We start from the raw sequence: 15334 nt of genomic DNA, 5'->3' as shown, positions 1-15334 counted from the left end.
GTTTTCTGGAGTTATTATAACATGTTTAACTGTACTAGTTAAATTTTCTAGCACAGTTACTGAACCAAAACTAAACAAGATGGTTTTCAAGGGTGATGAGTCAGACGAACTGAACCAAATCACTGTGAACCTGGAAGATGTAGTAGGCCAGATTGACAGACTAAAGAGTAGCAAATCACCTGGACCGGATGGTATGCATCCTAGGGTACTAAAGAAACTAAAAAATGAAATTTCTGATCTATTAGTTAAAATTTTTAACCTATCATTAAAATCATCCATTGTACCTGAAGACAGGAGGGCGGCCAATGTAACCCCAATATTTAAAAAGGGATCCAGGGGTGATCCGGGTAACTATAGACCAGTGAGCCTGATTTCAGTGCCGGGAAAAATAAATTATTCTAAAGATCAAAATCGTAGAGCATATAGAAAGACATGGTTTAATGGAACACAGTCAACATAGATTTACCCAAGGGAAGTCTTGCCTAACAAATCTGCTTCATTTTGTTGATGGGGTTAATAAACATGTGGATAAAAGTGAACTGGTAGATGTGTCCTGTTAAAACATAATGGGGCGGATTTTCAGAGCCCTGCTCGCCTAAATCCGCCCAAATCCGGGCGGATTAGGCGAGCCTATTTTACATAGGCCTACCGGCGCGCGCAGAGCCCCGGGACTCGCGTAAGTCCCGGGGTTCTCCGAGGGGGGCGTGTCGGGGGCGGGCCCGGTCGTCGTGGCGTTTAGGGGGCGTGTCGGCAGCGTTTTGGGGGCGGGTACGGGGCGTGGCTACGGCCCAGGGCGGTCCGGGGGCGTGGCCGCACCCTCCGTACCCGCCCCCAGGTCGCGTCCCGGCGTGCAAGAGGCCCGCTGGCGCGTGGGGATTTACGCCTCCCAGAGGGAGGCGTAAATCCCCCGACAAAGGTAAGGGGGGGGCTTAGACAGGGCCGGGTGGGTGGGTTAGGTAGGGGAAGGGAGGGGAAGGTGAGGGGAGGGCAAAAAGGAAGTTCCCTCCGAGGCCGCTCCGATTTCGGAGCGGCCTTGGAGGGAACGGGAGTAGGCTGCGCGGCTCGGCGCGCGCCGGCTATACAAAATCAATAGCCTTGCGCGCGCCGATCCAGGTTTTTAGCAGATACGCGCGGGTTCCGCGCGTATCTACTAAAATCCAGCTTACTTTGCTTGCGCCTGATGCGCCAGCAAAAGTAGGCCAATTCGCGCTATTTGAAAATCTACCCCAATGGTTTCTAAGGCATCAATTTCAGGAGTAATCGAGGAGAGGAGTATGTTGACTTGCTCCAGCAAGTGTTTCAGGTCTCAGAGCGCTAGTGATCCTGCTTTATGAGGGTATAGGAGTCCTTGTAGGCAGAGAAAGAATCTTTCTTTCAAGAACTTAATGACAGGACAGCATCCTTGCCTTCTTCATTCTCTGCTCTAAGCACCTCAATTTGGGTGTGAAGGCCAGGGGAGATTATACCTTGAATGTAGGAATCCTGAAAACTATTGTGGCTTCTTCCCACCTGGTCTGGTAGAGTTTTAGTATGTCTCACTTGTCTGGACTGGTCTAGCATGGATGATAAGGAAGGTGAAATTTAGTCAAATTTCCTTTTGACCCACCAGACCAGTCCAGTCCAGAATCCACCCAGGGAAGCCACAGCGATCAAGGGCTCTCAGTCTGATAAGTTCAGAAATCCAACAGCAAGTATATTGTTACTTTTGTGAAGGTAGCTGGCTAATTGTGAACTTGGTTGTAAAGATTCTTATTCCTGGGGTTAATAACCATGGACTTGCAATTTTCTGCTGTATCAGGTTTTGATGGTGATTTGGACACTAAAACAAACAATTGCCTTTGTTGTCTTAGCTTTGACATAGGATACCAAAGAGCTGAAGGCAGTATACCAGATCTTTATAGGGGAGTGAAGTCAGCTATGAGCTTTTTTTCTCTGTCGCCATCTGCTGGGCAGGAGGACATACCTTACTTATCTGCACTGATCTGACAGGACTAAAGGAAAGAAAATTAACAGGTAATGTAAAATGTTACCCTTACACATTTGGAAATTTTACAGAACAAAATGCTGAATCTTTCTAGCTGTTTTATTTTTGGACTTCTGTGACAAGTAAGCAGATAAAAATGGTTTGGTAATTATTTTTATTTATTTTATTTATTTATTAAAAAGTATTTATTACCCGCCCCTCCTAATAGTTCGGGGCAGGGTACCTCCCGTACAAGCAGGGTACCTCCCGTACAAGCAGCAATGCTACAACCCAGCATCATACATGCTCGCCTGACCTACTACTCAGCCCAAACCATACTCAACCATCCTCAGCTTCCTCGCAGCAACTTTACGCAGCCTCCTCGCAACAAACGGCCTACATGGAAGATTTTGAGCTTACATCTTCCTTAGAGATAGAAAACCTGCTAAAGAAAATCAAGCCATCATCCCACCCTCTCGACGCAATTCCAGCTAACCTGCTCATAGTTTGCGCTAAAGACGTCGCTAAGCCTATCTCCCAGATCATCAACGCATCGCTATCACAGGGCCTAGTCCCAGATCCCCTCAAACTTGCTATCTTAAAACCACTATTAAAAAAACCTAATCTCTCTATAGATAACCCAGCAAATTTCCGTCCCATTGCTAATCTTCCGGTCATTGCCAAAATACTGGAAAGAATTGTCAACAAACAGCTCTCGGAATTCCTCAACAAGAACGATATCCTCTCCCCGGCTCAATTCGGCTTTCGCAAACTCAGTAGTACTGAAACTCTTCTCTTATCTCTGTCAGATAACATTCTCATGAATCTAGAAAACAAACATCACTGTCTACTCATCCTCCTCGATCTCTCGGCCGCATTTGACATGGTCAACCATGATTTTCTCATCGAAAGATTATCAGAGATCGGCATAAAAAACAAAGCCCTAAACTGGTTCAAATCCTTCCTCCAAAACAGAAACTACAAAGTCAAGATCAATAGCAAAGAGTCTCCACCGTTCAGTTCCACATTGGGGGTCCCTCAAGGCTCTTCGCTATCCCCTTACGTTATTCAATATCTATCTTCTCCCGCTTTGTCAGCTACTCTCAAATCTAAAGTTACCCATCACTTATATGCCGAGATGACGTCCAAATCCTTATCCCTATCACTAAATCACTACAAAAGACCTTACTTTTCTGGAACTCCTGCCTCCTCTCCATCAACAAACTACTGTCAAATCTCAACCTGATTCTCAAAACCGACAAGACAGAATTCCTCCTGATCACTCAAGATGGCACCCTTCCATTGAACAGCTCTCACATCTCACCGCTCCCAGTCTTCTCCACACAAGTCAGAAACCTAGGAGTGGTCATGGATAACAAACTAAGTCTCTCTGGATTCCTCAACACTACGATCAAAGAGTGCTACTACAAACTTCAGGTTCTAAAAAGGATGCGTCCCCTCCTCCATTTCCGTGATTTCAGAGCAGTGTTACAATCCATCATTTTTTCAAAAATAGACTATTGTAACTCACTTCTACATGGTCTCCCAGGCTATTCCATAAAACCTCTCCAACTGTTACAGAACGCAACAGCAAGATGTCTCACCAAATCCAGCAAAAGAGAACATATAACTCCAATTCTAAAAAAGCTCCACTGGCTCCCAGTCAAATTTCGAATCCTCTTTCAAACTTCTATCAATCACCCACAAAGTCGTTTTCAACAACACCCCACTGGACCTCAGAATCCCTCTCCAACTTCACACATCTTCCTGACCAATAAGATTAGCCCAAAGAGGAACTCTACACACGCCTCCCATGAAAACATCATTAAGTAAAGAGCTCTATCTACAGCAGGCCCCAAACAGTGGAATTTTCTTCCTCCGGAACTAAGGTTGATACACTGCCACTGCACATTCAAAAAAAGACTCAAGACATGGCTATTCAGTCAAGCATTCCCATAACTTACTAAGTACTCTTCAACTCCCACTGACTGTAGACACCAATAGCTAATCTCCCTCTCCATGGCTTGTTTCGCATTAATAGTTTGTAATGTTCTTTTTCCCAGTTATGTTATCCAAGTTGTTCTTTTTCCCTGTTCTCTGTAAGACACTTGTTGTCATTGTTTAATATTTAAATCTGTTGCAATGTAAACAGAGTGAGTAAGTAACTCTGTTACCTGAAACTTGGTATAGAAAAAGTTATAAATAAATAAATAAATAAGGATTTTAAGTCTAGCAAACTGACTCCTTCCTGCAGTGAAATTTAGAAGGTCTCCTTTAGACCTGTGGCTCAAAAGTGTAGTAATGGCCAACAACATTGCTGTATAGTAATGCTTTCATTGTCTTCCCCAGCAACTGTGGCCTTCAGCTGACAGCATATTGACCTTCCTACCGAGTCACTAGGAGTTTTGATGTTGTATGCTTAGATTCTAACAGACAAATAGGAAAAACTCAGAAATGAAAATATGATTGTCAGTGACATATGATTTGAGCAAATGTTTTGGATGTAGACTATATTTTTTGCTAATACTGTAATATAGCAGGAAAACATCATTTTATATAAAAATTGAAAAATGAGGTTGTCAAAGTATAGCACTATGAATGGTACTGACGGAATCCTAATGACACCACCATGCTAAAAAAATGATACAGTTTTATCTCTAAAACAAAGTTGTTACAAAAAATGATTTTAGAATTTTAGTATCCTGACCCTGTTGATTTCTCCATTAGATCACAGTGCATACATTTGAGACCTCTGTTGTAGTTTTCAAATGGTTTTCTATTGGCAAATCTCAGGAACCACAGGAAATAATCTTTAGAAGTTGAGTTGGCTACTGGCCCTTTCTACATCACCAATTATAATGTTGGAATTAAGAGAAAAACTGCTGCCTACATTTTGATCAGGCCTCTGCAATTATTTCAGTGTCCAGTTTCAGCTCCATTTGAGTTGTGTTACCTGAGCATGTATCAGTCAGGGACACTTTCACTTGGTAGCATGGTAGCTATCATTCCTATCCTGCCAGTGATTGACAGGATGCCTGGTTTTTCCCTACTACTAAGTGTACCCAGGGAGTGAAGCAATATTTTATTAGTGTTCTACAGTAGAGTTCAGAGTCCAAGCCCAGGTACATTTACCATTACAATTAAGAAGGCATATCTTGCTGGTGAAGAGCATTAGCATCCTGGCTGTTGAAGGATCATTGATGTCCTATAATATTTTATTCTGTATCATGCTGAAGCAATGTAGCAAAGCGTCCCAGGTGAATAACCTTTTGTTTACTTAAAAATGTCAATTTTAGACCTGTTCTATTGTGTGCTGCTTTAAAAGCTCTGTAATAAAATTATGCCACAGTGACTGTCTTTAAGAACTCCATATTACTCGTCAGTCACCAACTACATATCACTTATCTGTGCTGGGTTTCCAATACATGGTTACTCGATATTAAGATATTTTGTTTTTTAAAGCAGGTGAAGTTGCCAGCCATAAAACCTAAATTCCAGCATGAAAGAAACACTGTTGTGTCGAAAAGAGTGCCACCCACAACCACAACCAAAGAAGATCATGTGGGAAAGAAGGTCATCTTTCCACCTATGTAAGCTGTAGAATAATCACTATAAAATAGTTTAGTCATTTAAATTTCATTAATCCTAAAGCCATTGTAATTAATATGTTTTTCTGATGAGGAAGAAAAAAATCTGTGATACAGTTTTTTTCTTCCTATTTTCTTTCCCTTTTGTCTTTTTTTCGTGGGAATAGGGAGAAAGGGATAAAATTATATTGACCTTGATTCTGCACAAATGCTATCAGCCAAAAATATTTGGGAGGGTATGAGAATAAAACAATTTGCATTCCAGGTTCAAAAATAGGCCTTTGTGTGTATCTGGAATCCACATGATTTAGAAAACCTACCCCAAGTACCTCTTTGAATACATTTTCTGCCCTCATTAAACTGTGTATGCCACTGATGCTCACTTAGAAGAGGGGCAGAATGAGGTTATTGTGTTTGCCCACAGCTACTTATGTCACATTTTTACTAGAACTTCCAGGGGAAAAGTCTTAAATTACTTCCTGCAGCCAGCCATATAAGACAGATATGAAAAACGGAAGGAGGTTCAGCTCTTTATACAAATATGTGTATACAGTATTTCCCTGTGCGTACCTGGATCAGTCCAGACTACTGGGTTTATGCATCCCTGCCAGCAGATGGAGCCAGAGAAAGTTAAACTGACACTGCTTCATATTCTCTGGTGCCACCTGCAAAGTTCCTCAGTATTTCTCTGTTTCCAGCAGATTGGTGGCTGGTGCATAAACCTGCAGTTTCTTTAGCCTGCCAAGCATTTTTTTATTTGTCCTTTTTTCTTGTGAGCCTTCCTCCCAGGGGTCAGGGGTCCTAGTGAGTGATCCCTAACCTGTTTGGTTGAGGTGGATCAGCTGGGGGTCGGTGACCCTTTTGTATGCTTGCTCCGGTTTCAGCCGTGGGGTGCAAATCTGGTGGTCCAGATCCCTCCCTTTTATGAGGCCACTTCGGTGGCTTTTTGACTCCAGTTTGCTGCTCTCTCTTTTTGGCCTTTCCCTCTCCTTCCTTAATTTTAGTTGAACTGAGCTGGACATCTCTTTCAGTTTCAGGAGAAAGGAACACTTTGTGAGGCTGTTTAAAGTTGTTTTAAAAAACCCCAAAAAACAGAGAGAGCAAGGAGCAGCTTCAGCGGTAAGGACGACTCTCTTCTTCCCTTCCCCCCTGATCAAGTGTTTGTGCGGGGTGGGTGTTTTGTTTTTCTCCTGGGGCTCGCTGGTGGCTGTCTCTCCCGCGTGCTGATGGAGAGGGGGTTGGACTGCCGCAAATGTGGCATGGCTCCCATGAGTCTGAATCTTTGGGCTTTGTGCAGCCTGCATCTCCAGGGTCAGGGGCCATCTGAGCTCCTGGCACCTGCAAACGTAGGAAGGTCGGCTACCATCGCTTGCCGACGTTTGGAACGTTTTGCTCACCCAAAGGTGGACTCAGCAGTCTCGGCCGTCTCGAAGAAGACAACTATTCCAGTTGCGGGAGCAGCAGCTCTGAGTCTCTGGGCTGCCATTTGTTCAGCTTCATGCAGAAGGCATTTGCACTGGGTGCAGCAGCTCCAGGATGGCAATGTGGCTCCTATGTCCCAAGGGAATCAGGCAGAAAGATTGGAGGCTCGGTAGCTTACGTGGTGGACGTCTTGTATGATTTGGTGAGGACTTCTCATATTATGAGAGTAGCGGGTGTCCGCTAGGCGATTATTGTGGCTCTGTACCTGGTCCTCGAATATTTCGTCTACGTCCCAATTGGCTTCCTTGCCTTTCAAAGGATATCTCTTGTTTGGGGAGGACCTGGAGCAATTAGTGAAGCAACTAGGTGACAATAAGGTGCACAAGTTGCCTGAGGACAGGCCTAAATGCAAGCAGTCCTTCCCATTGCAGTTGCATTTTCAAGAAAGTAAAAGGTCTCATCAGGCGAGAGGGGCTTCAGCAGCGCAGAGACCTTTTTCTTCTTGATGTCAGGCCTGGGGGCAGTCCTTTCCGGGAGGTTGTCGGCCCTTCAGAGCTCCCACTGGTGGTGGGTCTTCGGGGCCAAAGTCTTCACAATGAGGCGAGGCTGGCCCATTCTTGTCGTTCCCTCTATAGGAGGTCGTCTAGCTCAATTTTTACAAGGAGTGGGCCAAAGTCACTCAAGATCAGTGGGTTCTCAGTGTAATAAGAGATGATTACGCGTTAGAATTTGCATGCCCTGTGCGCAACCTGTTTCTTATTTCCCCCTGCAGGTCGTTGCAAAAGCGCTGAGCGGTGCAGGACAATTTAGACAAGTTGCAGCGCTTGTAGGCCGTGGTTCCAGTTCCTCAGGGTGAACTCGGAAAGGGTCGGTATTCCATTTACTTCATCGTTCCAAAGGAGGGACTTTTCACCCCATTCTGGACTTAAAACGTGTGAATGCAGCATTGAAGGTTCCACGATTTTGCATGGAAACATTGCGGTCAGTGATTGCAGTGGTACACAGTCAGGAGTTCCTGGCTTCTTTGGACTTGACGGAAGCTTACCTACACATTCCCATTTGGCAAGATCATCAGCATTACCTGTCATTTATGGTCTTGGGACAACATTTCCCATAAACATTTCCCTCTTGTATATAGACCTCTGTAAGTAACTTGTTTAAGCCTTTATATATAGACCTGTAAATAGCCCGTTTCAGTTTATATGCTTAATTTCTATGCCTTCTACTCTATGTATATTCCCCCGGTTTCCCCTCCCTGTTGATTGTAATTTCAGCCTATTAGTTTACAATGTGAACCGGTATGATGTATGCTTACTAATACCGGTATATAAAAGTTTTCAAAATAAATAAATAAATACATTTCCAGTTTCAGGCTCTCCCATTTGGCTGCCACGGCGCCCTGTACTTTTACCAAAGTCATGGTGGTCATGGTGGCAGCCTTGCGACACCAGAGAGTCCTGGTCCACCCTTATTTCAATGATTGGCTCATACGAGCAAAGACGGAGACTAATTATCGTTCCATGGTGCAGACAGTGCTTCGGACTCTTAAATCCCTAGGCTGGGTGGTGAATTTAGCCAGAGCCACTTAATCCTGTCCTCAGACTCTGGAATATCTGGGAGCACATTTCAATACTAGACAAGGCAAGGTCTTCCTGACGGAGGAGAGAGTGTGCAAGTTACAGGGTCAAGTTTAGCGCTTGTTAAAGTTCTGAGTACCCAGAGCTTGGGATTTTCTGCAAGTCCTCGGTTCGATGACTTCAACGCTGAAGTTGGTACTGTGGGCTTTTGCTTATATGAGACTGCTACAGAGGGCTCTTCAAGCCCAGTGGAGTCCATTATCAGAGGCCATTTCATCAACCTGTCACTCCTCCTGCCAGGGACAGTCCTGTCTTGGTGGCTTCAGACATCTAACCTGGTGCGGGAGGTCACATTGGAGGTTCCGGATTGGGTCATACTTACTATACTATGCCAGTCTTTCTGGTTGGGGAGCAGTATGCCAGCGACAATTGGCCCAGGGCATTTGGTCGGCAGTGGAAGCTTCTTGGTCTATCAGTCGCTTGGAGATCAGGGTGGTAAGGTTAGCCTTGCTTGCTTTTCTGCCTTTGGTTCAAGGGCATTTGGTGCGAGTTCTGTCGGACAATGCGACAACCATAGCTTACATCAACCGGCAGGGAGGCACCAAGAGTCATTCCGTGGCACAGGAGTCTCAGGAGTTAATCCTTTGAGCGGAGCAGCATCTGGCTCAGATAGCAGCATCACATATCGCAGGGGTCGAAAATGTCCAAGCAGACTTTCTCAGTCGCAGTCTTCTTGGTCCAGGAGAATGTGAATTGTTGGACATAGTAATGCAGCTCATTTGCAAGAAATAGGGCCATCCATGCGTCGATCTGATGGTGACTCGGCACAATGCGAAGGTTCCTCGTTTTTTCAGCAGATGGAGGGAGTATGGGGCCAAGGGCGTAGACGCTTTAGTGCTGCCTTGGCCTCGGGGAGTTCTGCTTTATGTTTCCCCCCCTTGGCCCCTGGTGGGTAAGATCTTGCAGCGGAGAGAGAGGCATCGGGGGATGTGGTGATGGTAGTCCCAGAATGGCCTCGTCAGCCGTGGTTCGCAGATCTGGTCAACCTGGCGGTGGAAGGACTGTTGCGATTCAGTCATTTCACTTGTCTTCTGCAGCAGGACACCATATTTTCCGATCAGGCAGATCACTTTTTGTCTAACAGCTTGGCTTTTGAGAGGAGGCATTTGAAGCGCAGAGGGTACCCAGATGCGGTTATCACTACCCTTCTGCAGGCGAGATGGAAATTGACTTTGTTGTCATATGTCTGAGTCTGAAAGGTCTCTGAGTCATGGTGTTTCACTAAAGGAGTTCAGGCCTTGAGGTCTTCGCTGTCTCACATCTTGTCGTTCCTTCAGGAAGGTTTGGTCAAAGGCCTCGCTTTCAACTCTCTTAGAGTTCAGGTGGTGGCCTTGGCTTGCTTAAGAGGAAAGGTTGATGGGTACCAGTTGTCCACTCATCTCGACGTGGTTAGATTTATTAGAGGGTCAAAAATTTGCGCCCTCCAGTGAGGAGAGTTTGTCCCTCCTGGAGCTTTAATCTTGTTCTTCAAAGTTTGTATGAGGCTTCTTTCGAATCTATCCGCAGAGCGACTCTTAAGGATTTGACTTTAAAAGTTGTTTTCTTGGTAGCCATTTGTTCTGCGAGCAGAATTTCTGAGTTGTAAGCTTTGTCTTGTCGCGATGCATTCCTTCAGATCTCGGAAGCAGGAGTGTCTTTGCAGACAGTGCCGTCCTTTCTTCCGAAGGTGGTATCTGCTTTTCATGTCAATCAGATGGTGGAGCTGCTGGCTTTTCCGGACTTAGTTGCTTCTGAGACTAATGCACAGGAACTTCGGATGTTGGACATCCGTAGAGCTTTGCTGCGATATTTCATGGTCACAAATGATTTTAGGAGGTCTGATCATCTTTTCATTTTATGGAGTGGTCCAAAGAAGGGTACCCAGACTTCCAAGGCTACCATTGCGAGATGGCTTAAGGAAGCTACTGGGTCTGCATACATCCTCAAGGGTCGGCAAGTGCTGGGTGGTTTGAGGGCTCTCTCTACTCGATCTCAGGCAGCCTCTTGGGTGGAGACTCAGTTGACTTTTCCACAGGAAATTTGTAGAGCAATGACTTGGAAGTCACTGCATACTTTTGCAAGGCATTATCATCTGGATGTGGGGTATCTGGGGTCTTGGTCGTTTGGCGAGAATGTCTTGTGAGCGGGACTCTCCAGGTCTCACACTCATTAGGGAGCTTTGGTACATCCCAGGAGTCTGGACTGATCTGGGTACATTCAGGGAAAGGAAAATTGGTTCTTACCTGCTAATTTTCGCTCCTGTAGTACCACGGATCATTCCAGAACCCGCCCAACTTATGGAGGTGGAGAGATGTCCGCTCAACTGTATCTAACTAGTTTTTTACAAGTTTTTACAAGTTTTTTTACAAGGTTTTTTGGATTTAGCTTGGGTACAGGTCTGTACTGAGGAACTGGAGGTGGCACCAGAGTATATGAAGCAGTCTCAGTTTAACTTTCTCTGTCTCCATCTGCTGGCAGGGATGCATAAACCCAGGAGTCTGGACTGATCCATGGTACTACTAGAACGAAAATTAGCAGGTAAGAGCCAGTTTCCCTATACTCAAAACAGCCCTTCTTAAGCCAGAGTATGAACTGAAGTCCCAATCAGTCCACAGTTTCCCCCATACATAGGTTGACAAGTGTTTTCCACATATTTATGAGGCAAATAAGCAGTCCTAATTGACTTTTTTTTGCAAATAAAATTATATGTTTCCTTTGAGCGCCCTATTATGCTCAAATAGGATATCCTATTATGGGCAATCTTACAATTATCCCATCAACATATTTATCCCCTACTCAGCTCTGATTTCACACCTCTAAACCCCAGTTTAAGATTTAATGGAACATTATTACTTTTGGTATCTCATTCCTCTTATTCAGGAATAGATGTAAAACAGATGTTCTCTAGTCACTCAAGGCTTACCTTATGCAAGATGGCAACATCATCAGATTCTGCAGCTATGGAGAAGGCTCAGCATCCTAAGAGCCTATTCCATAGGTGGCAAACCAGGCTTCTAGAGCCACTTCTGATCTACTTTGAATGGTTCTAGACAGCATTTATAGCCTTAGCTAGCCCTCAGGCTGTCTGAATACCCATGAACAAACAATATCCTAGACCACATGCTGTACTGCCACAATTTGCCCTATAGATAGAAGGGTGTGAAAACTCAGGAAGCCACATTTATGAAGCAGAGATCTTTATCCAAAAAGGGACTGCAAATTTTCTATATGGGAAGCACTTCAGAGCCATTGACAGTGTGGAGGTTGCACCTCTGGCACAAATTTGCATTACTGTCAACAGCCTAGAGTGGGCTTATAGAAAACTAGAGGAGCTCAAGCACAAATGGAGGGATTTGTAGTTTATTTTCTGCAAGGTGTCCAAAAGCCAGTAGCATGTTCGTGGCACCAGACGGGGCTTTCCAGAAGCGAGTGACCTTACCCCCTGGAAATACTCTTCACAGACCATTGCATCAGTGGTCTCATTCTCCAAGGGGATCACAAAGGTTTTGAGACACAACCAGGTGAGTCCCATTTTGTTTCTACCCACACCCCCCCCCCCCCCTTTTATTCACATTTGTGTTTCAACACCTCTAATCTTGCTACAGAAAGTTCACATATATAGCTGGACTGTTAACTATAGTAAAGAATGTACAAACCAACCACTTCCTTACTGTCTCATTTCCTTCTTTTTATTCTTGTTTGTCTCTTATGAGAGGCATGTAAACTGGAAGCTACAATCCAACTAAGGAAAGCCATATCACCTTGCTGTTGACTAAACCACTATTAAAGAAACATTTGCTTTCCCCAGGAAATGCTCCCCAAGTTACAGTGAAATTGTGTCCATTGACTCTGAAGCTATACCAGCCCAGACAGCAACAAGGCATATCTTCTACCCTATATTGGCCAGACGAGAGGCATGCTAATCATTCCCATTCTTTGGAGGTTTCCTCATCCTCCTCTTCTCTTCCTTATTTTTTCCAGAAGGAAGAAACCTCTTTATATGGCTTCCACTAACAATACCTGCAAATGTGTTTCTGTATGTGCTTGTGTCTGGCAAATATTGCCAGCAAGAATCCTCAGGATTGCCATATAAGAAAGAGATAGAAAGGACCATTCAGTCCTAATGATGCTGTCTTTTTCTTTTCACAGCACCAATAAAATAATCTCCTCCAGAAGGAGAAGGAAGTGGAGGTAGAGGGACTCGGCACCCTCTGGTACCAGGGAAGATCAGAACATAGTCTGCCCCCACTACTATTAATTTCAGTACAAAGGAGAATAGCAACCACAGCAGCAGCCTTTTTTTCTGCTTGCCTTTCTAAAAAAATTTTTAGAATAAAAATGTAAACACTATTTTGTTTCTGATAAATTTGTTATCTTGATTTGGGTGTGATATATTTTTAATGTGCATTTATTAATATGTAAAGGAACATATTGGGAGAGGTAGAAAAAAAAGAGGTTTGAATGTGTTAGGCAGCAAGTTTGGAAATAAGACTTAGGTTGTTGGCATGGTGGCAAATCTTTCTAGGGAAGTATGAAAACAGAAAGGAGGAAACAAGAAGAGGAGACATAAGGAGAAGTTGGTGAAAAGGGCAAGTATTTATTAGGAATAAGGCTGGCAAAAAGGGTGGCTTATCTAAAATATTTTTCTGAAAGGCGACAAATCAGACTGAAACCTGAAGAGTGTAAAGACTGGTCAGACAAGGACCAGGAATAAGAGGAAGAGCGGGGATCTAATGAGCGCTAGCTTGGTAGGACTGATATTTCAACAAGAACTAAACTGTTGTTGCAGAAGCTAGTGCTGACCTGAAAATAATTTAGTCCATCCTATTTGGTAATTCTTGGAAATCCAATAAGACAGCAATCATGGCAGATCTAGCAGATCTATTGCATATTCTGGATGATTTTGCTAGAAAACATCCAGCACCAGGTGGTTGGATAGCTCACTAGAGAAACCTCCAGGGAGGCATTTGGACTCTGGTTCAAGAGCAGCTGTGTATGACAGTATAAAATAATCCACTAGAAAGCATTGATAAGGAGACTAGAATGAGAGTCAGGGAATATGTTAGAGATGCATGGAGAATTGGCTGGGGGGGAGGGGGGGGAATCAAGATGTTAAGCTTGTCTAAGGGCAGATGTGAGTAATATGATATCTGTTGAAGAAGTGGGTAGATGAAGGGTGACTGTGGGGAAAAATGGTGGAGGGTGGGTAAGAGAGGAAAAGATGAAGGAGGAAGGGGACAAAGCAATGAGAATAAGGTGAAGAAAAGTTTGCATGAGGATAACGGAGAAGTGTGGGAAAGTACATAGAGAAAAGAAAGGAAAGAGAATAGGAAAGTGGGAGAGAATTCATGACTGCCCGAGTGGTGATTCCCAATCATTCTTGTGAAACTACCGACTGAGTTAATTTATGCCTGTTTAAGAATGAATAGATGATTCAAAGATTTTTGACAAAAGCATTTCTGGCCACTAGCTTGGGTAGAGTTAGGAATGTGAATGAGCTTTTCTCAGCATTCAGACAGGTTAATCCATGACCAGTGGGTTTTGCACTTCTATCAGCAGATGGAGATGGAGCAAAGTTGACCTCAAGGTATATATTATCCCTGCTGTGACATCAGCCCTCCAGTATTCGCCATCTCCTGCAGATAGTGGATGTGCATCTCCCTACTGGGGATTGCTTGTTTAAAAAAAGAAAGGAGAAAGAGAAGGATTGATCACACACCATTTCTCCTGGGGTAATACCTTGTGGCCCCTCCCTTAGTCGAGCACCTCGTTCTGATAGCTGGTTTCGGTATATACTTAGCTGCCAAGAGAGATTCTCTGTGAGACTAGGGGTGTAGGAAGCTGAGAGCAGCGGGAAAGGCATTAGTCCTTTCCCCCCACAGTCGGAGACTGACTCTGTACTTGGCTGGGAGGGGCCGAGCTAAGGTAAAGAGTTTATTATAAAAAAAAAGAAGACTGATTTAGGGATTTCTTTCCCTCTTCTGTTGCTGATCGCCAAGCCTCGGCGCACCAATCCGATGTGCACTAAACTCTGGAATTTGTTGCCAGGGGATGTGGTTAGTGCAGTTAGTGTAGCTGGGTTTAACACAGGATTGGATAAGTTCTTGAAGGAGAAGTCCATTACCTGCTATTAATTAAGATGACTTGATGGGAGAATCCAAGATAGCTGCACACTAGTTACGGAGCTCTGGAGTCCTTAAAGATTTTCTTAAATTCCAGCTTGGAAAATTGATTTCTTTAGAACTTTTGAAATGGGGAAACGGATGGGTAAATCTAAAACTTACCCCGAAGTTTCAGAAGGTTCACCTTTAATTTGACCTTTGGATCAGCATGTTCTCCAGAACCCCGAAAAAACCTCCGAAGTGACGTCCTTGGACAATGAGGTGGGTGGTGATCCACCGCAACCTGTTCCGGATCTGGAATCAACTCTTTCGCCAGAGCCAAGTCGGGCTCCTCCTCAACCTGCCCCCCCCCCCCCCCCCCCCCCCCCCCCGCGGAGAGCGCTGAGGAAACAGTATTCTCATGTCTCGCGATAAAAATCTATCTGAGTCAGCCGAGTTGGCGTGGGAGGAGCTGAGAGAGAGGAGCAAACAGCTGGAGCGGTTGGCTGGACGGTGTGGGAAGGATCTGCCGATTTACAATCACAATGGAGCAATCCAGGACTCTTCAACAACCGGAAACGGAGGTATTAGCTGCTATTTTAACAAAACCTTCTTGATAACGCTTGAAAACATTTGGGGAAGCAA

General features: G+C 44.5%; 1 protein-coding gene across 4 annotated transcripts in view; it reads left to right on the top strand.

Annotated features, from left to right (window-relative positions):
• C2H7orf57 (chromosome 2 C7orf57 homolog) overlaps positions 1-15334 on the top strand; it is a 277665-nt gene that overhangs the window by 160027 nt on the left and 102304 nt on the right. For 2 of the 4 annotated variants that reach the window (XM_029589758.1, XM_029589759.1), the window contains exon 6: positions 5426-5553. In XM_029589758.1, the coding sequence (XP_029445618.1) occupies positions 5426-5553 (128 nt within the window). Of the gene's footprint in view, positions 1-5425; positions 5554-12737; positions 12939-15334 lie in introns of those variants that run through there. The other 2 variants (XM_029589761.1, XM_029589760.1) reach the window with 2 other exon arrangements.

The sequence above is a fragment of the Rhinatrema bivittatum genome, chromosome 2 (genome assembly GCF_901001135.1).
Source record: "Rhinatrema bivittatum chromosome 2, aRhiBiv1.1, whole genome shotgun sequence".
Taxonomy (NCBI): domain Eukaryota; kingdom Metazoa; phylum Chordata; class Amphibia; order Gymnophiona; family Rhinatrematidae; genus Rhinatrema; species Rhinatrema bivittatum.
Note: the sequence above shows the minus strand (reverse complement) of the source record. Positions and strands in the feature narration are given on the sequence as shown.